The following is a 23464-nucleotide window of genomic DNA, read 5'->3' on the forward strand; positions in this document are numbered from 1 at the left end:
ATAGGTAATAATTTCTATTTTTTTAGTTTTAATGTTGCTCCTTACTTTCAGTTGAAAAAAAATGTTTTTTATTTAATTTCTGGTCGCTTTTTAAATAATGCCAGGAAGTCTGGCCTCACCTCCACGGAGAAATCCTGGTCAAAATTTACTCCTGGCAATTACCCTTAACAACTCCACGTGTAAAATTTAGCCGGAAAAGAGAAAGCGAGACATTCAAAAAGACTTTTGTTTAGGAATTCTGGATAATTCCCCCAGTGTATAAGTTTCTCTGACAAGTTCACCCCCTGAAAACTTCCCTCCCCATGGAAGATTTTCCCTTGGAAAAACCCCCAGCAGAAAAAAAAACCCTTATGAAAATGTATAAATGCTTCCCAATACTATGCGTAAACAATGGAAAAATCTTTTAGCTTAAAGACCTTTCCCCGAGGGCTGTGGGGGGGGGATCATGTTCCATCCATAGACATAGTTATTGGGCCTTTCGATTATGATGAACAAAATGGCTATCTCAAAATTTTGATCGGACGATTTTGGGAAAAAAGGGCCGGAGAGTGGGCCTAGTTGCCCTCCAATCTTTTTGGTCATTTAAAAAGTGCACTAGAACTTTCAATTTCCATGCGAATGAGCCCTCTCACAAAATTCTAGGACCACTGGGTCAATAAGATCCCGGGAAGAAAACAACAAAAAAACAAATGAACACGAATCAGTGATCTTTCTTCTGGCAAGAAAAAAAATACAAAATTTCACATTTTTGCAGATAGTAGCTTGAAACCTCTACATAAGGGTTTCCTGATTCGCTGAATCTGATGGTATGATTTTCATTAATATTCTATGAATTTTGGTGGGTGTTTACCACTTTTTTCGAAAATAAGGTAAGTTTTCTCCGGCCCGTTGCCTTTAAGGGGTAAAACTAAACATAATTAAACTTACATATTTGAAATCAGCATAATAAGCCAGTTATTTTGATATATTCATTGGCATCAACATTCCGTTTTGATTTTCCGTTAGTATTGAGCCGGGTCGCTCCTTACTTACAGTTCGTTACCAAGAACTGTTTGATGCATTTGTCGGAGTCCAAGCCATGTTGGTGCAAAGAAACATGCAAAATAATTTGACTTTCACACAGGGTGGCCAAGATTCTTTATAATTTTCAGGACCAGAGACTAATAGAAAATTTTCCATCGGTTTTACTTAGTTCAATTCATTTCAAAATGGAGCAAAATTGTGGAATATTTTATTCCAAAATACAACAAAACGGATCCAAAATGTATTTCTATCAGCTCTAAATTGCTTATTTAGACTGGATTCATCGCTATTAATGTTATCATTGCCAACAGTTTTATGACTAATATAGTATATTAAATTAATATTACTAATATTAGTCTAATATTAAAGTAATATTAGTATATTAATTCTACTATAAAATTCTGGTTTTATGAACAGTGCAGTTGGTGGTGCCAATTCAATGGAGGTTGAGGGTGGTTATTTGGTTGTTGTGTTTTTTTTCAATTTTTTTTTAATCAGATAACTAAAAAAGGGTTTGTCAGTATAGGAGGAAGGGTAAAACTGTTGGGATGGCAAATGCCACCTTTTCTAATTAGCGTCATTGAGTGGAATATAAGCCAAATATCTCCCATGAAACAGATACAAAGACTGATAAAACTAGTATTTGCATAACCACTGAGTTATAAGCACAAGCCATCTTTTGTACCGGTTTTTACATTTAAAATAGCCTAGCCTATCCCTGATCGAACGATAGAACATCGTATTTCTTTTTTTTTCTGTAGTAATTTAGTTGCAAATAGTCTAGCTAAGCTCAAATACATACCTTCCAAAGACAGGCTAAATATATTCTGTTCATCAATCCTAAGTTGTACTTAATAGAAATAAACAGTTTCAATGGTGTTGCCACAGAACGTCAGTCTCTGCAAAATCGTTCCAGCTTACATTTTATTTTATTTTATTTTATATAACTCTGGGATAGGTTCAAGAAGACATTTTTCATTGATCATAACTAATTTTTTATTTAACATTATTCAAGTTCAAAAACATCTGGTAATAAGAAAAATGCCCAGTTTTTTCGTTGTAAATGCTAAAAGAACAATAATGCCAGTCTATTTTGCTTATCCTGGGCATAAAAGGGGCTGGACTTGTAGTTACCAGTCTTTTAACAGACTTTTCAATTGGAGGGGGGGATTATTGGTTATTTGAAAATACAACTACAGAAGAAAGAATAATGAGGACTTTTTTCCAAGCCATTGAACCAACAAAACCTATTTGAATATTTCAGCCCTGTATCTAAGGGCCGTCTTCAGCAAAGAAAATAATAAACAATAACACACTTACAATAAAAGTTCTCGGTTAAAAATCCATTTTTTTAAAATAACCTTGGCATCATTACTTCTTAACGAAAGGTTCAGCCAAGACTGTGTGGTAAAAGCTAACATTTTACAAGCTAAAAGGGCTCATTCATTTTACTAACTGTATTTATTAAAAATTGGAATAATTTCTTGTTGCGACATTTGCCTTCTCTGCAGTTAATCTTTTAGTTCTTTTGGGATTGGGCTTTTTTTTATTCGTTCCTATTTTTGTTATATTTTGAATTAAATTATTTTCCATAATTAATTTTGTGGACATAGGGTTGATTGTGTATTCACCCAAGTCTCTATTCAGGGATGTATTATTATTTAAGTTTCGTTCGATTTCGATTGCCTCGCGAACAGTTTGTTTGATTCCTAGGTCACTGCTAATTAGAATTGTTTTGTCAAATAGAACATAAAAGTTTGGATTTTCAAAAATATGATTGCTTAAAGCTGAATCGGAAGATATGGAGTTATTTTTAGATTTTAATGCTTTTTCAATACTTTCTTTGTGTTGCTTTAGTCTTGTTCCTAAATTTTGGTGGATTCGACCAATGTAACAATTTCCACAGCTAAACGGTGTTTGATACACCCCTCTTAGACGAGTAACTGGGGTTTATCTTTACCAGAATTGAGAACATTCATTATAATTAAATTACTTGTGAATACAACATGTAAATTGTTTTTTAAACAAACTTTTTTCAGTTTTGAAGTAATCTTTGGAATATAAGGTAGGTAAATCGAGCTTGTGGGTTTGTTCGAAACGTTTACTGGTGTGGGATTTAAGGCTCTAGAAGAATGCATCTCTTGTTTGTTTGTTGTGGTTTCCATAGTTTTGTTACTAAAGCCGTGTATTTTTACCGTATTTTGGCATGTTTCATTATGATCAATCTAACTTCACTACTTGAATGTGGTCAGTATAATACGCAAGTACCCTATTAATTATATCCATCTATAGGAGTCAGTTCTATGGTAAGGTAAATAGGCGGTAAAGCAATTCACCATCCGCAGAGGTTGTTAAAATCCAATTTCAAAAAGGGCAGAAATTGGATGCCCTTTTTCTAGGGCAGAAAACAAATTACACCAAAGACAAATTGCAACTTTATTTGGTAAATGTTTAGTTTCGTCACAAGTTCTCCAAACTGGAAACTTTCCAGTTTAGAGTACTTAGAAATGCTAATTCTAGAAGCGCATCCATTTCTGATTAATATTCCTCCATGGGGCAAACTAAAAATGCGTAAAGTGGGCTTGCTTACAGGTAACATTACCTATAGAGCGAAACGTATTATTCCATGACCCCCTTGGGCAGTGGGTCGAGGTTTCTATTCTATATTTATTTAATAAATCTGTTTTTTTTCTCTTTTTTTTAGTTTTATCACTGTTTGTTTAATAAATATAGAATACAGACTTCGCCCCGCTGCCCGCGGTACTCTTGGCTCTATTGGTAATGTTACCTGTAAGCAAGCTCACTTTACACATTTTCAGTCTTGTTGGAGGGGGATTTTAAAAAAGCTAAAAAATGGACACACTTCTCTAATAATAACAAAGAAACAATAAGCGATCATCAGAATCTTACTATAGGCAGTAATACGCACTTTAGACAACTTGTGACGAAAGTAAACATTTACCCTTTATTTTACTCCCCTCGTTCCCCAGCTAATAAACAAGATAGCAAATAATCAACCAACACCAAAGTTGATTACTATAGAGTTCTATTTTACTTGTTGAGCAAATAAACAGTGATAAAACCGAAGTTTGACCGGAGTGTCCGGAGTAACTTTCTGGTCAAAGCATTAGCATTGGCTATTGATGTGTGAAAGGGTTATTGTTCAGTCAATTTATTGTCACCAGTTATACAGTATGCTCTGCGAAGCAACTTTTGTTAGCAACATCGGATTTTTAGATGATTTCTGCAAACTTAAGTGCTACCAAAAGCATAGAATAGCGGATGGTATGGTTGCTATTCCTCTTAAAGTAACATTGGGCTTTGGCATTTTACAAATTATGCTGATGGTAAATATTTTGATTAACGGAGAATTCAGATGGCTAAGACACGAACTTACCACTATTTTCAAAATGTGACATTCCTTTCTGTTGTAAATTCAATCGTAACCTAACATATCGTGTCTAACCTTATCCAAATATATAGCTCATATTATACATTTCCCTTGCATTTATTCATTCTGTCACCGTCAATTCAATTTACAGGTAAGCCGATTTTAAAAAGATTGACGCTAAAATAGGTATGTAAGCCGTATCTAAAATAAGAGAAAAATGTTTCATCTTTGAGGGTCAGCAAAGGTCTTTCAATTAAATTTTTGACGAAAACGCATGTCATGTTCGGATTCAATATGAAATTCCGATTGTAAAGGTAACTTTGTTTCTTAGCTATCTGAATACTCCGTTAATCACGAAATTTACCATGTTTATTTATTAAATAAATACAAACTTGAAAGACAAGTCAAAAGGAATCATGTCTTCATTTAGTCATAGTAATGACGTAGGCTATTTAAAGCTTGAATCGAGAGATGATTTTGAATTCCCCCCCCCCCTTGCCAGGACATTCCCACTCTCTTGTATAAAAGAGTCGCTCTGAATATAATATGTCAGAATATATTACTGAGCAGAATTCCGGACGAAAGAAAATAGAGCCAAAGATCAACTTTTTTTTTCTTAGCAGGTAAATAAGACAATTTCTTGCCCCAAATATACGAATCAACCCTACTTCGTTCGCCTCTCCAAGTTGATTAGTTTCTAATCAACATTGTCACTTATTTCCTTAGTATCATCGGTGATAGCCTAGCGTAATTTTAGAAATATAACTTTTGTTAGTTCCACCGAGAAATGAAACCACATTGACCAAAAAGTTCATATAAAATTTTTGGAAATCTTTCGTTAGTATCATCGGCGATAGCCTAACGTAATTTTAGAAATAAAATTTTTGATAGTTCCACCGAGAAATGAAACCACATTGACCAAAAAGTTCAATGTAAAATTTTTGGAAATATAAAATTTATTGTTGGTATGAAGATACGCGTATACATATTTTAGAAGGTACAGTTTAACAGGAGGGGGGTTTTTCAAAGGAGCAAATTGGCAATTTGACAATTTACAGCAAAATACTAGAAAACCCATGGACGTCATGAAAATCTAGGGGAAAAGAACTATTCCCCCAGGCCCCCTACACACATGTTCCTTAGTCATATGACAGAGATTTGTCATTCAGCCTTTACGGCAAAGGAAACAAGCCCATTGAATAGTTTTGTAGACAACAGGATCAGGAATATGAGCAAAAATTAACTTCAAGAGGCCCAAATTTCCCCCCCAAACAGACCGCAAGCACAGCGATAAGAAAAAAAGATATACAAGCGACGTGGAAAGGACAGGATTTTGTTCAAAAACCTCAAAATCCTATGCTTTCAGAGGATGTCAACAATCTGAGGCCCCCTTGCCTACCTGCTTAAGAAAGATGACCGTGTTGGATATTTATAGGACTATGGTTTGTTCAGTTTTGGAATTGGTTCATGGGACTTCCACCTTTTTTGATGTTTTGAAACTATTCTCTAATGTGGGATAGGATTAGCCCCGACTTAGTTTTGTCAATGATTTTGAATTTTTAATAAAACAAAAAAAATGAATTTCAGCTTCAACGGGTAATATCCATTTTATTTATTCATATCCCAGATACTTTTTCTGTTTGCTGTTTAAGCTGTCAAAACAATTTTACATCTATGAATCAGGTCTTGCAGAAGACACGCTACCTAATCTAATCAATTTTCTAGGTCCCTTAAATTGGGTGGAACGGTATCCAATAGCTGCAGGTGAAAGGCAATCTCCGATTGACATTACGACTGACTCTGTTGTCCCAGACCCTGATTTACCTGACAACCCCTTGAAATGGGACTATCCAAAAACAGCAAAAGTAGTTACAAACACAGGCTATGGATGGCGCGTGGATGTAGATGGATCAGGATCTAGTAAGTTTTAATTAATTGTGCTCTAGTAAGCGTTCCTACGGGAGGCAGGAATGGCCAACCTTTTGGTCCATGAATGTGTCCCCTGAGTATACAAAAATATGTCATATTTAGCTAAAATGTTTCCATCTTGAAATCTTAAAAACTAGACGCTATTTTTGTTACAGGCTGTTTTATTGCCCAACACGCTTTGTAAGCCTTTTTCAAAACGGTCATTTAACATCAAATATGATGAGAACGAAAAAAAAATGACTTAGCGTGAAAGCAAGCAAATCTTATAAACCTGTAAACCCGTCCCTTTGGGGAAAATACTTTATTTACGACATATTTGGTAAAACCTGGATGTTAAAAAAAAGCGAGAACAAGCCCTACTTTGGTGAAAAGTGACATTTATAAACCAATGAAAACTTTTTTGAATAAGAAGCTTCGTCAAACGTTGATAACGACAAGGTCAAGAATCACCTTTGGAAATAGGCAATAGGCGGACTAACATGCCTGATATTAATTCCAGACCATCGCTAAAAGAGTGGGGAAATTATTTTTCTAAGTTTTCGACTTTGCATGACTCTAACAGTGTTGTGTTGCAATTAGATGCAAAGTTGAAGAATTGTTCAACTGATTACAGGATATGTTATATAAAACTATCAAGCATTAAAGGCGCAGTCGGCTAAGGATCATGATGGTGTATTTTCTAATCACCTCAAACTTGCTCCTTCTTCTTTTCTTATTACTCTACTGGCATTCTTCAACCTTTTACGTACTACTGGTTTAGTACCATCGTCATTCTATGTTTGCATAGTTACGCCTATTCCTAAGAGAGGGAAGAAAGACTTGTCATCATGTAGTTCCTGAAGGCCAATTACTAGGGGTTCTATGATTGGAAAAGTGCTAGAGTTGTGTTTGAAGGATCTTCTTGAAATTCTCGACGTTGGAACTAAACAAGTTGGTTTCAGGAGAGGTATGGGATGTGACCACGCCCATGCATCTTTCAGCAAAGTTATTGAAGAAGCGATAATTTCTGGTCAACCGCTATACGCCCTCTTGCTTGATATCAAAGGGGCCTTTGATAACATTTCTCATGCATCTCCACTGCTCGCTTTAATTCATGCTGGATTGTCCCTAGCTGTCATTCGAGTCCTTCGCTCTTGGTATTCTGGATTAAAGATCCGTATTTGTCCGAGTTCGTCTTCATCTCAGTCCAAATTAATTCAAGTGGGTAGAGGAATTAGACAAGGAATTATTTCTCCTTATATATTCAATTCTTGTTTAGCTACTGCCCTTAATTCTCTTTCCTGCTCTTTTGTTTCATTATCTCGAAATCTGTCTTACATTACATATGCTGATGACATTATCCTTCTAAACCTGGTCCAAGTTTAGTCTTGTTTCTAATTTAATATTTTAATTGTTTAGAAGATTTGGGCCTTTCTATCAGTTTTGAGAAATGTCATTTTTTTTGTTTTAAATTGTTTAAAGGATAATATCAGGGCCACTCTCGATTGCGGCAATGGTGTTATTTTCCAGTCGTCGCCAATAGTCACTTATTTGGGATTACCTTATGCTGCTTTGAAAAGAGATTTTAAACCAGTCCTGGTTCAGCATGTTCAGATGAAACTACGCAAGGCATTTGGTGTTTTAATTCGTTTTCGGGGTCTTTACCGTCGGGGTGTCCTTGGTCGTATGTATAGCGCTGTTGCTCTGCCTCACGTATTGTTCTCATCCCTCCTCTTCCATAATTTCTGACCTTCTGATCTTTTGCCCATTAAAGTTTCTTATTTTAAATTTTGTAAATTTTTACCTGGTTTCCCTCTTTCTTTTAGTAACGCTGAGATTGTTTTAAAGCTTAAAGTGAAGGATCCCATAGTCTGTACAAAGAAAAAATGTAAAACATTTGAAGACAAGGCGAAAATTACCCTTTCAGGCCACAATTTGTTTCCGTTTTTAGTAACAGTTCTGGCTCTTGATGATTTACAGGTTAAATTGTTTTGCAAGTGTTTTTGCATCTTTTCTTTTCTTTTTAAGTGTTTGATCAATATTTGATATTTTTTTATTGTTAGCGTTATCATTTGTCTTTTCTTTATATTTATGTTGTAGCTTATTTCTCATTTTTGAAGGGATAAAGAAAATACTAATAATTATAACAATATTACCTTTGTTTCCTGTTTAGATAAAAAATCTCCTTTCACAGAAGTTAAATATTGTATTTTAGACAAACTTTGAAGTCAATTAAATATTGTAATCAACCACATTTTTGCGCACGTTTTTGCATACCAAATTATAGGAGGAAATTTGTATCAATTGAAACTCGAAGAGATGTAATGCTTCATTTTCTTTTTAGTTATAATCACCCTAGAAAGGGGTCATTCATCCAAACTACAGTTCATTTAGGCATTCAGGAAAAAAAAAATGCTTAAAATAATTTCTAGATCAAATCCCAATCAACTAATATAAATTTTTAATACTAATCTCATGATTTGAAGGAAATTACTTTTTTCATTTGACAGATTTGTAGGCTAGAATTCTGATGGCACCTTCTTTAAAAGAGAACTTCACAAAAGTTGACCAAACCCAAGCTAAGAAGTCTATTATCCCCGCCCCCTAGATCCGTCACTGAATGAGCCTCTTATTTCTCTATGTGTTGCCTTTTCATAGCTAATGGAAGTCATTGGTGGTACTGTCCTCTCCTGCGCCCGGAACCAAACCTCCATTAATGCCCCTCCTCCCTGTCTCCGAAAAATGTTCCGGTCAAATATTAACAATTTTGCAATTAAAAATTGTCCATTTATTAACAAAATTTTCCATTTACTTCAATCTGACTTTTCTTACTTAAGCCTCTGTAAAATTATTAGTTATCTCCTATGAATTATCCTGTTAACAAATTTAAAAAAACAAGTTTTTTTTTAAATTGAAAGTTAAGTGCGACAATAAAACTTGACACAAACTGAAATTATTACGTATATGAGGGGGTTGCCCCTCCTCAACACCTCGCTCTTCTTGCTTAAGTCTGAAAATCCTTTTGGCAATTTAATTCCGGTCAAATTTTACCACGGGCAATTACCCTTAACATCTCCAGATTTAAAATTGAGTTGGCAAAGAGAAAGTAAGACAAATAAAAATATTTTTTCATAGGAATTCTGGCAAATTCCCCAAGTTAAAATTTCCCATGAAAATCTCACCTCCCTCTGAGTGACTTCCCTTCTCATGAAAAATTATACCTGAGTAAAATCCCCCCCCAGAAAAAAATTCACTCCCTTCCGAAAAATGTATGCGCGATTCTCAACTTCAAATACTATAGGTAAACAATGGGAAAACTTTATAACTTAAAAAGACCTTTCCTCAGGGGCTGTGGGGGTGATGTTGTATCCAAAGGCATATTTATTGGACCTTACAACCATGTTAAACAAAATAGCTATCCTAAAACTTTGATCAGACGGTTTTGGGGGATAAACGGGAGGGGTTTTGTTGCCCTCCAATACTTTTTGCTCACTTAAAAGGGGCATTAGAACTTTTAATTTACTACGACTACTACTACTCCTAACATCTCATCGCAGCACCAACCCGCCTGAGGCCAACACATCTACGCACGCTCCCCTTCCATCCCAATCTATTCAAAGCCTTTCTTTTTACACCCTCCCAAGAATTTCCCATTTCAGTTAAATCTTATTTTGTGACGTTATCCCACTCCAGATAAAGACGACCTGCTTTCAGTTTATCCCTAGATGGTTGGGTTGGCCGAAAAGGATAATCTTCAGCAATCTGCCATCCTTCATACGCACAACGTGACCTAGCCATCTCAACCTTTCTTTCATTATAGCCCTAGAAAGCAGGATTGAACCATTTTTCGGTACAGCCTACTGTTTGAAATACGGTCAGTCAGTGTAACAATACTGTCAGTGTAACAATACTGTCAGTCAGTAACAATCCGTAAGCACATTTCTCTGGAAAACATCTAGCAAATCTTCATCCGCTTTTCCGAGAGCCCATGCTTCAGATCCACATTAGACCACCGTCATCACTGTAGCTTCTAATATTCTAATCTGGGTTTGCAGACTTACCTTCCTATTCTTCCAATTTTTTTTTTAACTGAGAAAAAACACCCTGAGGCTTGGCTATTCTACTTTTAGAACTTTTAATTTCCACTTCAAAAATCCGTCTCTCGATTATCTAGGACCATTGGTTCGATGCGATCACCCTGGGAAAAAGAAACATAAAAAAACAACAAATAAATAAACACGCATCCACGATCTTTCTTCAGGCCAAAAATTCCACATTTTGCAGATTGGGGCTTGAAACCTCTGAAGTACGGTTCTGTGATACGCTGAAGCTAATGGTGTGATTTTGATTCAGATTCTTTGACTTATAGGGGGTGTTCCCCCTTTTTGAAAATCATGCAAATTTTCTCAGGCTTGTAGCCTTTGATGGGTGACACTAAACTTAATAAATATTATACATTTGTAATCAGCATAATAAGCCGGATATTTTTATATATCTAATGGTATCATAATTACGTTTATCAGAGTTTCGGTTATTATTGAGCTGCGTCATTCCTTACTTACAGTTACCACGAACTGTTACCACGAACCCTTATCACGAGTTGTTTGATTTTAAATTACAAAATTACTATAGCCAGAGGTGCCATTTGGGCATAATTTTGGGGTGGGCATGGACTCCATCTGCCCCCCCCCGATTCACTTCGTGTCACGTAAGAAAAATGTGGGTTTTAGCAGCACATAGATCAAATATTCTAAGTAAAAACGCATTTTCAGCACCCGTGTGCTGCTTGGAAATGTACTGTAACCGAAGGTGGAACTCAGCCACTCTGACCTCTAAGATTAATTATAAAATCGAAGAATACAATCAACGAGGTTAAGTGATTAAACTGAAAGTGGAAAATTCAACCATACTACAGGCTGGCATTCCTCTGCGAGAAGCTTTCTTATTTAAGTAAACAATACGTCGGTGCTATGCTATGTAACCAAAATTACAAGATTGTAACCAAAATCTCGGTTTTCCTTCAGCAGAAATCTTCCAGATCAAATATATTTACAAAAAGGAAAAACATAACTAAATAAAAAAATATTACAATTATTAACACAATTTATACAATTATAAATATATTAATAATTAATTCTGAGTAAGCCACTGGTTATGCCTGAAGATGGTCGACAATGTCTAAGAATTTTCCAGCTTTTCTCCTCATCGAGCAAGAAACGCTTGGCAATACCAGCTTGAGATTCAAGAAGAATGTCGTCGATATCCAGCTCACCGTAATGAGCAGAGAAACGCTTGATCAGCTCTGTGTCCATAAACTTGGTTGAGCTTGGATCCAAGGATTCGAGTGTACTCAGAACTGGCAAGTTATCTGTGAACGTTCTGTCAAATTCGGCTAGTAGACAGTCAAAAGTTTCGAAGTATTCTCGCTTCATTTCATCCGCCAAAGTATTAGTCCGATTTCCAGATTCGATGAAATTCTTTCCTAGCTTAAAAGTTGTCATAAATTGTTCCAGATGCTTGGTTATCTTTTCAGTTCTTTGAGGTCGTCCTTTCTGACCAACAGAGGAGGGTCTAGTCGCGGGTTCATTCACAGCAGGTACCTCGATTTCGAGTTCTGTTGCAAACTCTTTAGCCTTCTCGGAAAGAGATACGAATGAAGCATCTGAACGCAGGTTGGTGAGTTCGCTTCTTTTGGCCTGAATCAGGGTGCGCGATCGAGAAATAACCAATTCGACGGCCTTGAGATGCTGAGACAGCAAGTTCGTCACTCGCATAATTGCTTCTACGTAGTGCAATTGGAAGATAACAAGAAACGATTCCATCTTCTTCTGGAGCCCAGCTGCCTCTACCCGCGCTTCGCCGTCAGCTCCCTCGCGTAAAGCAGACAGTACAGCTAAAATACATTCATATCAGAGTCTAACCTTCGATATAGATCGATACCAGTAAGACCATCGTGTGGCAGCACTTCTTTCCAGCTCCAAAACTGGCAGTTCGGCAGCTTTCTGGGCCTCAACAAACAACTGATGCCGAGTGTTGCTGTTGGAAATGAATGTGTATAGAGTCTGGACCAGTGAGAAAAAAGAACCGACAGTGCTGACAGATTCAACGCAGCTCGCAATGACCAAATTTAGCTTATGTGCATAGCAATGAATGTAGAATGCCTGTGGCGATTTCGCTCTCAAACGAGCTTGAACACCGGAGATGGTCCACTCATTACGCTTGCTCCGTCATAGCACTGCGCGAACCAGTAGTTACAATCGAGCTAGACTTTGCTAGACTTTCAGCATCCGGGCTCTTCATATGATAGCATCCGATCGGCCTTTCTTTTACTTTTCCTTCGTAGAAGTACCTAAGAAGAATGGCGAGCTGCTCTTTCTTCGAGCTGTCCTTCGTTTCGTCGACCAGAACGGCAAAGTATTTGACGCTTTTTAATTCTTGCACTATCGTGCGCTGAAGCCTGGAACCGATCATCGAAGTAAGATCGTTCTGGTATTCATGGGATGTGTAGTGATCTTACCGTCTCTGTAGCTCGTTGAAGAGCGTAGGAGAGTACTCTGCGAGAAGATTGCACGTCTCGATGAAATTTCCCTTGTTTGTCGAGGATTCTGTTTCGTCGTGCCCCCTAAAGGCAGTGCCGAGTCGCCCCAATAGAGCTGTTACTTTTAATAAGGCTTTTACGTGCTCTCTGTTCTCCTTGATTTCATTGTCTCTGTCTGTCATTAAAACAGACGCGATTGGTTGCAACTCCTTGGTTTGTATGGCTTTGAACTTCGTCCATGAAACTGCAATGTCTTTGTGGCGGTCACTTCTAGTGTGCTTTTCGAGGAAGTTAGAGATGTTTATCCATCTTCTCACGCCGACGTCTATGAAAGGTCTAGACCCATACCTCTGCCCAGGAAGAGTAGATGTGCCGCCAAAGTGTCTGCAGTAGAAGCAGTAAAAAGAACCATCTTGGACGGAGTACTCCGGCCATGGGTGCTTTTCATAGTATGAAGCACTGAATGACCGTTTCGGCTTGCCGTTTGCTGTCACTTGCGCAGGGTATTGTACTAGTTTTGGTTAGGATGGTGGATCGAGAGAATAAAAAGAAATGTCCGTAGGGCCGCTGGACCGGCGATGCTCTTCATAAATTATAATCATAAATAATAATTAATAAATAATGAAATACTTCATAAATAATGAAAATACTTCCTTTTTCTAACTTTTTGGAATTAACCCTTCCCCGCCTACTCCCTAAAGAGAGTGGATACGTTCCAGTTATGTCAATCACGTATCTAGGACTTGTGCGTATTTTTTCCACCAAGTTTCATCCCAATCCCTCCATTCTAAGAGTTTTCCAAGATTTTAGGTCTCCCCCCAACTTCTCCCAATATCACCGGATCCGGTCGGGATTTAAAATAAGAGCTCTAAGACACTATATCCTTCCAAACATCAAATTTCATTAAGATCTGATCACCCGTTCGTAAGTTAAAAATGCCTCATTTTTTCTAATTTTTCACTTGGTAGATACCAAGTGCCATAAAAACACAGAAAATCCTTTTCCGCCCAAATTCAGCTCTTTTAGTCCGCGAAACTGTGAGTGGCACAGAAAATTGAAACCCAAACGAACAGTAACACAAACTTGCACTTACTCGCTGAACCGGTTCACATGGTGACGGTTTCTGTTTCTTAATCCATCTACTCAGAGAAGAATGATTTTCTGCCTCTTTCTCCTTCTTCAGGGCTGCCAATTTAGGCTTTTGAGCTCCTGACAAACTCATGATAACAAAAAAATAAGATATTGAATCAACAAGATCACAAACGACGAAGACAGAAGCAGAATTAAGAACATACTCGAGTAATTGAAAACGGTAGCTTATATTCAATAAAACAAGGAAACAAACATTGAAACATTTGCCAGGAACTGACCTACTTTGATCTGTCAACTTGGAGGAATTACTGCAAATATTCAAAATCTATAATATTAACATAATTATCTAGGATACGGTCATTTAATAGAACTTGAGAACTTAATTATGTATCTAACCTACTTTCAAAGTTTACAATGGTTAATAGCAAATAGCGTAATTATTATGGCCGACAAAGGGCCCTTTGTGGTGGAAGCTTGGGCCCCCTGGAAAATCAGGGGTGGGCATTAGCCCCCCCTGTCCCCTCCCCAATGGCGCATCTGACTATAACTGTTAGATCATTTATTTGAGATTTAGCACCCCTAAAATTTCTGCGCCCGGGACAAGGGCCCACTATATCTCCCTTAAAGCGCCCCTGAATATATGTAAATAGCTTTTTCTTTCATATTTGGACTACTAAACTCTTTCTGAACAATAAAACGTCTTCAAACAATAGTAACCTTGGGATGGTTGTTTTGACTTGAGAATTAGCAAGACATTTATAGCTGCATTTAAATGAAGGCTATTAACTCAGAACCTTTTGTTGAATATGCATAATGTCATGGAGTTTTTCATTGCTACAGCAATTTTTTACGATTGACTCAAGTTAAATTAGCAGACTTAGATTAGAGTGGAAAAATCGCTTTTATTTTGTTCGTCTTTATAATTCAGAAGCAGACTCGGATACCGAACTTCACTTTGGGCAGAGGGCGAGTTCAGTAATGGGGTATCAAACCGTTCGTGGTGACGAACTGTAAGTAAGGGGCGACCCGGCTCAATAGTAATCGAAACTCTTAAAACAGAATTTTCATACCAATAGCATATAAAAATAATCGGCTTATCAGGCTGATTTCAAATAAATAAATTTCATTAAGTTTAGTCTTACTTACTAAAGGTTGCGAGCAGGAGAAACTTTGCCTGATTTTAGAAAAAAAGGGGAAACACGGATTTCTCTGCGGAGGTGGGACCAGATTTCCTGACACTATTTAAAAAATGATCAGATATTAAATAAAAAACAAGCAACATTAAAACTTAAAACGAACAGTAATTATTGCGTATATGAAAGTGATTACCCCCTCCTCAACTCAACGCTCTTTATGCTGAAGTTGGACTCCCCCAATTCTTTAAGAAAGACCCCTGAAACACAATGGTCGTTTAATTAGAACAATAAGAGGCTCTTTTAAAAGTACTATATATATGTATATATATATACATATATATATATATATATATATATATATATATATATATATATATATATATATATACATATATATATATATATATATATATATATATATATATATATATATATATATATATATATATATATATATATATATATATATATATATATATATGTATATATATATATATATACATATATGTATATGTATATATATGCATGTATATGTAGATATATGTATATGTATATATATATACATATATATGTATATATATATATATATATATATATATATATATATATATATATATATATATATATATATATATATATATATATATATATATATGTATATGTATATATATGCATGTATATATGTATATGTATATATATATACATATATATGTATATATATATAATATATATATATATATATATATATATATATATATATATATATATATATATATATATATATATATATATATATATATATATATATATATATATATATATATATATACTTTTTGAACATGGTCCCATATATTTTTTCTTTCCCAGAACCTCCTAATCCTCCAGATATGTCATATAGGGCTATCTGCCCTATTATATTGACTGATACGTTAGAAAAGTACTAGATGCATCCTTTGTTCTTTATCCTTGTTTGAAGTACCTAATTTGTAATTAGAGGGCGTTATTAGTTTGAACGATAAATCATAGTAACTACTTAGCCGTCGAAAGCCAAAACGCTATAATTGAAAAACGTTGGTTTTAAGTTAAATTCACCCTCCGCACTAATCCGTTCTGCTGTATCGATTGGTAAAATCAGGAAAGTCACGAGACATCTAATTTTTCGTTTATCTTTGTTGGAAACATTATTTTCTATCGTTTCCTGTCAAACCACAAATCGGAAATCCTTGCTTATCATGGAAGTGTGATACGATTTGGGATGTGAGGATAATCTAATGACTTTCAATCACTTTAAGACAAATACTATGGTCAGAAAACATTTTTAAGGTTTGAGCGGAGGACCCTTGGAAGAGAAATACGAAATTGTGCAGTTCCATTGCCACTGGGGGCATGATGAAAGCTGTGGCTCTGAACACACTGTCGATGGAGAGGCCTTCCCAGCTGAGGTGAGTGAACAGAATTTGAACCTTTCCTTTCATTTAAATACCGGACATGTTACGCAGGAAGACCAGTCAAATTACTACTCTCTACATATACCCAGTAGGGTAAAATTTGCAAAATATATGTTTAAAAAGTAAATCTTGGTCATGCTTCGGCATAAATAAGATTCTTCCCATCAAGTTTCATCCCGATCTCTCCACTCTAAGCGTTTTTCAAGATTTCTGGTTTCCAAGATTTCTGTTTCCCCCTCCAACCCCTATGTCCCCGGATCCAATTTGAATTGAAAACAGAGCATCTGAGACATAAAATCTTTCTATTAGAAGTTTCATTAAGATCCGATAACCCATTCGTAAGATAAAGATACCTCAATTTTCACGTTTTCCAAGATTTCCAGTTTCCCCTTCCAGCTCACCCAATGTCACCGAATACGGTCAGAATTTGGAATAAGAGCTAAGAAGTACAAGATCCTTCTAAATATTAAATTTAATTAATATCTGATCACCATTTCGTAAGTTACAAATACTTCATTTTTTGACAAAATCCTAACATTGTAGTAAAATAAACAAGACAACAGCAGAGAAAAACTAAGAGTTTGTTAGCAAAGAAGAGATTTTTGTTAATTAATGTTAGTTATTTCACGATAATTGAAAATTGGAAATTCATTATTCTCAATTTAAAAAAAAACACAGATAAATTCTTGGTCTTGTTTTCGCTAGAAGTGAAATTTCATTATTATTTAAGAAAAGTAAGCGTTCTTACTAATATGGTAAGGCTTACATGTTCCTGCTTGAAAGAGTCTAATAATATGATTGAAGAATTGGGGCATACACGCCTTTACTAGGATTTAACATAATACAAGAATTAGCCGGGAACGTATTAGATTTACGTTCTATAAGTGGGCAGCAAGCTTCAGTTAAGCTTTAACCCCAACTGACTTCCATTGTCATTATATCTCTATATTAGACATGTCTCCCTCCTTATTTGTCAAATAAATCAAGCTAAATTCAATAGGTCTAAGAAACGGTACATGTAAGTTTTGCAAATAAGAAATCAGTTTTTAACTCCCCCGTGAAGGTGGATGACCGGAGTATGTACGATCATCTTCGCGGTGGTCCTAACCTTTGCCACGTGCTTTTTGGGGAGCTCTTCGGGAGGATTTCCCCCTCCTTCTCCCTCCGTGGAAGTCCTTTAGGTGCTTCAAGGGAGCACTCTGACTAAGAGCATGCTAGGCGTATAGACTATTGAAACGGAGGGCCGATCTTCGGTACACATTTGGGGAGATCCCAGAATTATATGTTTATTTTCACCTTCTTTTATTCCTTATTATTTTTTTCAAGATCTTTATGTTTTATTGTGGGATACACGGACATCTTTGCGGAGGTCCTAACCTTCACCGGGTGCTTTGAGGCGGAACACTTTGGAAGGACACCCCCTTCCACCTTCGTGGAGGTCCCTCGGGAGCTATTTTTCCTTCTAAATTAGGATTCCGCAGCAGATTAACCCACAGGAGCTCAAGGTCTAAACAAATTTCACTGTCATAGGTAAATTCCGTGTTTTTCTACTTGCTGTTGTTTTTATCCATCATCATTCTTTGAAAAAAAAGAACACAACTCCAAACAGTTGCATACACGAGCTTTAAACATCTACAATGGGGTTTTCTGATTGTCTTGTAGTTAGGGAGAGACGGAGATGCCTCAAAGGGTGCATTTTAATGCCAAAACATTCCAACTCTCATCGAGCGTTCTGGTAAATACAGAATTAGTTCTACGGGAGAAACGAAGAGAGGGTGGAGAGACAAATTGATAGATAATCCCGAGGGCTGTATCCAGAATTTTTTTCAGGGGGTGTTTTTTTTTGGGGGGGGGAGAGTTACAAAAAACTTTAAAAAACGCATCAAAAAATGTGTTTTCATGCATTTGGATTTCGTTTTTACAAGTCGAATAAATATTTCCACCTCTCATTGAGGCTTCAGGTAAATACAGTATTAGTTCTAAGGAAGGGTTGGGGAAATTGGAAGGTAGAAATAGATAATTATTCCCTTTTGGTTTCTAGGAATTCTTCTGGTCTACGCGGTCATTATGAAAGTAAAAAGCAACATTATACCCCGAAATGAGCAGAATTTATTCCTTATAGGAGGGAGACTACCCCTTCCTCATCCCCACCGCCGGCTCATGATCGTAGAAATTTCAGGGGATGCATATTCGATCAGAAATTGAGATTTCTAGTCTTTTTTATAAGTCAAAAGTAATTGTAAACCAACCAGCCCCTTTTCTAAAGCTGTTTATTGTATCTAGTCCTTTTGTTATTCTTTAGGACATCTGATCAGCATTTTGAGGTACCTATTTTGTACTTTCTCTTTGGCTGCTCAATTTTGCATCTGGGGGAATTTTCTGGGGAATTTTATGAGAGGGGTGGGATAGACGCCTAGACACCACCTCAATTTGGTGCCCTGTCCTTACAGTCCAATTTCATTAGCACTCGGTTTGAGCTGCAAGTCTGCGGTGACCTAGAAAATTAGACAAGCACTCTCAATCATTTTCTAGTTACAAGATTCTTCTTTTTTTGCATAGTTAGTAAATGCCTTCTGATGCACCTCATCTCTATTGGACTCTAAGCAATCTAGCAGATTTTTTCGTACAAACACTGCTGCTCAAGTGCTCACACTGTAGCAGCAGCCAATAGTTGGTTTAAAAGGTAGAATTATACAAATATTCCAATTTAAATTACTTTCAGTATCCTTTGAAAGATTCAGTTGTTGTTTGGAAAAATCACAAGAGAAAGTAAGTCAATTGTGTCATATCCATCTTTTAGTCTTTCGGTTTAACCGTTTTAATCCATCAGACCTTGTAGTTGGCTGAGCACAACATCTTTGTCATGCTTCCCCCTTTCACACCAAGGTACCAGACTACCAGACTGGAGGTACCAAGGTACCATGGCTGGAGAATGCAGCAACTCTATAAAAGAAAGGATATAATATTTAGCGTTACGAAATTGAAAGATCGGAAAATCACATAATCCATTTCCGAATAGGAAATTAGGATGTTTTTAATTCTTTTTAAATGAAGAAACAACAAAGATATTTTTCAAAACCGAAAGGGGAATTTTTTCGATTGTTTTTCGATAAAGTTACTAAAAAAGATATTTTCTAAGCACTCAAATTTAGGATGTTTCAAACTAATTTTAGATAGCAAAGGTCTGAAGACGTCAGGTGTCTCTCAAAACATTAGGTTCAAACTGAATTTCTAGAGACTATGCTTTCCAGTGGCTCACCAAATAGCGAGCAGTCGAAAGTAATTGTTAGAGAATGCAGTAACTTTGTAAAAGAAATAATAAAGCATTTAGTGATACAAAAAGTGGTACTTGATTCATTTCCTAGTACAAAATTCAGTCTCATTAATTTTGTCTCCTTTCCAGAGTTGTTCCTGGGCACTGTATTGCTTCCGATGACAATTGTCATTTTAAAGTCCAGACGTGACAAAATAAACAAGGGCGTACTGCCTCGACTGTTTTTTACCTTATTTTAATCATTAAACCAGCCTTAAACAAAATAAGTATAATTTAAGATAATCCGAAAAGATTTTAGATGTAATTTCTAAATTCCAGAGAATGAGGTCAAAAATGCAGAGAAAGAGGGAGAAAAAATGAAATCTTCGAGGAAAAAGTAGGGAGGAAAAGGGAAAGAGGAAAAGGAAAGCCGAAAAGGGAACTCTTGGGCAATCAAGTTCTTTGTATTTTTCAGTGATGGTGTTTTGGAATCATTTCAGGGGAGCTCCTTCTTGTGCCCCTCTGTGCACATGCATGGTTATAAACATTCTTTTTATAATGATAATCTATGAACATACTTCTAGCTTCATTTGGTACATCGAAATTTAAAATATGAAACAATGGAAGAAGCTCTGAACTATGCAGATGGTTTATCAGTCCTTGGAGTTTTCTTGACAGTAAGTTATATTTACTCTTAGCAGAGAAAGTTATGTAACAATTACACAGCATTTACAAACCTAAGGCTAAGCTTAAAAATCCTAATTATAGATGTCATACTAAGCCTTCATTTTGCATCGAGGACAGTTGATCTTCATAGAGAACAACTTAGCAATTCATTTAAGGATAATAGTAGAATTTTTGCTTAACTTTCGGGCGAATAGCCAAGTGTATTTTTGCCTTACAATCTTCCGAAGGGGCATGCTACCAGGATTCAAAAACCTTAAAACACAAGACCAAAAAGTCAAATATAAGTTCCCTAATTGTGTGGGCATAGTCAAAAGTTCAGCTGATGCTCCATTGGTCTACAAAAAAACCATAGCATAAAAATGCAGTTTTTGCACATGGACCTGAGTATTGCATTTCCAGTCAATTATTTGATATCTAACATGTGGTAGACGAATGAATCAATTTTTTGAAGTTTCAAGGGTTCAGAGTGGAAGGGTAGGTTTGAAACTTAAGCAAACTAGGAACATTAGAGTAGAAATTGACGAGGGTGACAAGTAAACAAACGGAAAGAAAAAAGGTAGTAAGTGGATAGCTTGACAATTACCTATTATGCGCATTAGAAATGGTTCTTAAGAAACCTTTTAAAAGTCCGAATTGAGTGACGTTTCTTTCTGAAGAAGGTAGGGAATTCCAAACCTGTTGACAAGCAATGAGCGGATTGAAATCTGACCATAGAGTAGGGGTAGAAGGAATCAGATATTATGTGAAGAGCGAAGGTTAATATGGAAAAACCCCTCAGAAATACACTGAAGAGTTTTTGAAGAAATTTTAGAAGATTGTCATGAAGATTATATAAGACGAAAGAAGCAAAAGAAAGAATGTAGATAAACTGTAGGTTTAGGACTAGTTTTGGTGAGGAACAAATAACCGTGTTCATAACCAGACGCCATGCTTTGTTATGAGTGACAGAAAGCCATCACAGGGCTTAGGAAAAGTAAACATCCATACATTTGGACAGTAAGAAATATACGACTGGACAATGCAGAAAAAAAAAACTTCACACTAGATCCAGAAAAGGTGTGCTTGAGTTTTTGATTAATACCCCATTCCGTGAGATATTATCCCTAATCATAGCTATATATCAAGAGGAAACTTCATGGTTATCATGATTGGGATGTTCAGGTCATCAAAAGGTAAAGTGTACCTGCCATTGATGCTGTTAATACTGCGCTACCACTAAATTGCTGCTACTTCTGTTCCTACTACTATCACTATTACTATGATGCTAGTGCAATTAAGGCTACAAGTATAAAGGTGAAAGTTTTACAGAATATTAAGGGAGAATTAGAGCATTAAGGAGAACACACATTAACAGAGAACACATTAAGGAGAACACATTAAGGAGAACACATTAAGGAGAATATTAAGGGAGAACACACTGTTTGCATGTAGATTGTCAAAAGGGCAGATCTCAAGAATTGATTTGGGTATTAAGTTGAAATTTTTGGAGAATACTTAAAGGGGAGGATCAATTGACGAAAAAGTAAGATATACATATCAATACTAAGACTAATACCACTGCTACTTTTTCCTAATACTACTGCTGCTACTAAACTACTCTAACAAAGTACTTCAATTGCAACAACCTGTAAAGGTTAGAATAATAAGTTAAAAAGGGCGTCAAAAGGGTGTCAAAAGGATGCATCAACAATATGCAATATCATATGCTGCGCTGCTCTATCATGGCTAGTAATATCATTGATATGTTAAAGGAGCTAATTTGATTGGAAACTGAAAGTTCTAGTACCTTTTTCAAGAGTCAGAAGTGATTGGAAGGCAATCAGCCCTTCTCTTTATCTAATAGTTTTCCGAACACTTCCAATCAAAATTTAAGATAGCCATTTTGTTCAGCATAGCTGAACAGTCTTGTAACTGCATCTCAAAGGCTATTGCACAGGTCAACCCCCACAGTTATGTAATTTGTCCATTATTTTTAAAAACTAAATGCTGTCTTAAGACTAAAACAAAAATGTCCTGTGGTGGAGCAGTGGATTTGACCTTGGCTTGGTAATACGGGACCCAGAGATCGAATTATGCTGCAGCAATGCACTGCAGGGCCAACGCAGGGACCTTAGCAGTCAAGAAGCGTCGTTAATCTGATACAATACAATTAAATCAAAAGGCACTATAAGTATGCTGATTGGCATCTTAGCAATATCTTAATAAGCAATTTTATTTTGTTACATTGTTTATTCCATGATTTGCAGATAAGTGAAATTTTTTCGCGTGACCATAAAGCTCAGTTCTGACAGAAGACAGCAGAGTTTTTCAAGCAAAAACAACCAAGCGACGTCACTATATGAAGACCGGTGGATGTCTTTAGTTAAAGCGAAATTAAGTTTTCTTACTTCCTATATATGACAGTAGCCTAAATATTAAAACCTATCTACGTCGATATTATTTTTTTAAACTTTTGTGCCAAAAAATAATTATCAAGGGCCATCAAGGCCGTATCCATGGGGTTACGGGGTGCTCCCCGGGGTGTTACTCCTGAATTGTTTTTCAACTGGTAAAAACCACAAAAAATGCATAAGAACATATTTTAATGCGTTTTTTAAGCTTTGTATTGTACCCCCCCCCCACCGAGAAAATTCCTGGATTTTGGGGTCGTGTCTGGCTTGCGTACACTTATGCTCCAGACCTGTCTTAACTGCCTTTTCTAAGATAACCCAGTCTTATTTGACTACATCTATTAATTAGAAAACACAAACTTTATATATCTTGTTTTAAAGTGTTTTTTTTTTCACGTGAATGGGGATTCGTAAAATATTTAATCAGTTCTCATAATTCCAGGTCGGAGAAGAAAATCAAGAGCTGCAGAAGATCGTTGATATTTTACATGAAATAAAGTATAAGGACGAATCTGTAAAACTTGAAAGTCCAATTGATCCACTGAAGCTCTTACCAGGTTAGTATCGAAATGTTACAAAATGGAGGGTTAGTCCAAAT

The 23464-nt window shown here is 36.2% G+C and overlaps 1 protein-coding gene across 6 annotated transcripts in view; it reads left to right on the forward strand.

The window, feature by feature from the left end:
- The window catches only part of LOC136033706 (carbonic anhydrase 2-like), a 130699-nt gene that overhangs the window by 92852 nt on the left and 14383 nt on the right, over positions 1 to 23464 (forward strand). For 4 of the 6 annotated variants that reach the window (XR_010619002.1, XM_065714572.1, XM_065714576.1 and 1 more), the window contains 4 exons: positions 6140 to 6334; positions 16412 to 16530; positions 20374 to 20466; positions 23309 to 23423. Coding sequence is in view for 5 of the 6 variants with exons in the window: in XM_065714572.1 (XP_065570644.1) it covers positions 6140 to 6334; positions 16412 to 16530; positions 20374 to 20466; positions 23309 to 23423 (522 nt within the window). In the remaining variant the exon portion in view is untranslated. Of the gene's footprint in view, positions 1 to 4152; positions 4309 to 6139; positions 6335 to 16411; positions 16531 to 20373; positions 20467 to 23308; positions 23424 to 23464 lie in introns of those variants that run through there. The other 2 variants (XM_065714573.1, XM_065714574.1) reach the window with 2 other exon arrangements.

The sequence above is a fragment of the Artemia franciscana genome, chromosome 12, assembly GCF_032884065.1.
Source record: "Artemia franciscana chromosome 12, ASM3288406v1, whole genome shotgun sequence".
NCBI lineage: Eukaryota > Metazoa > Arthropoda > Branchiopoda > Anostraca > Artemiidae > Artemia > Artemia franciscana.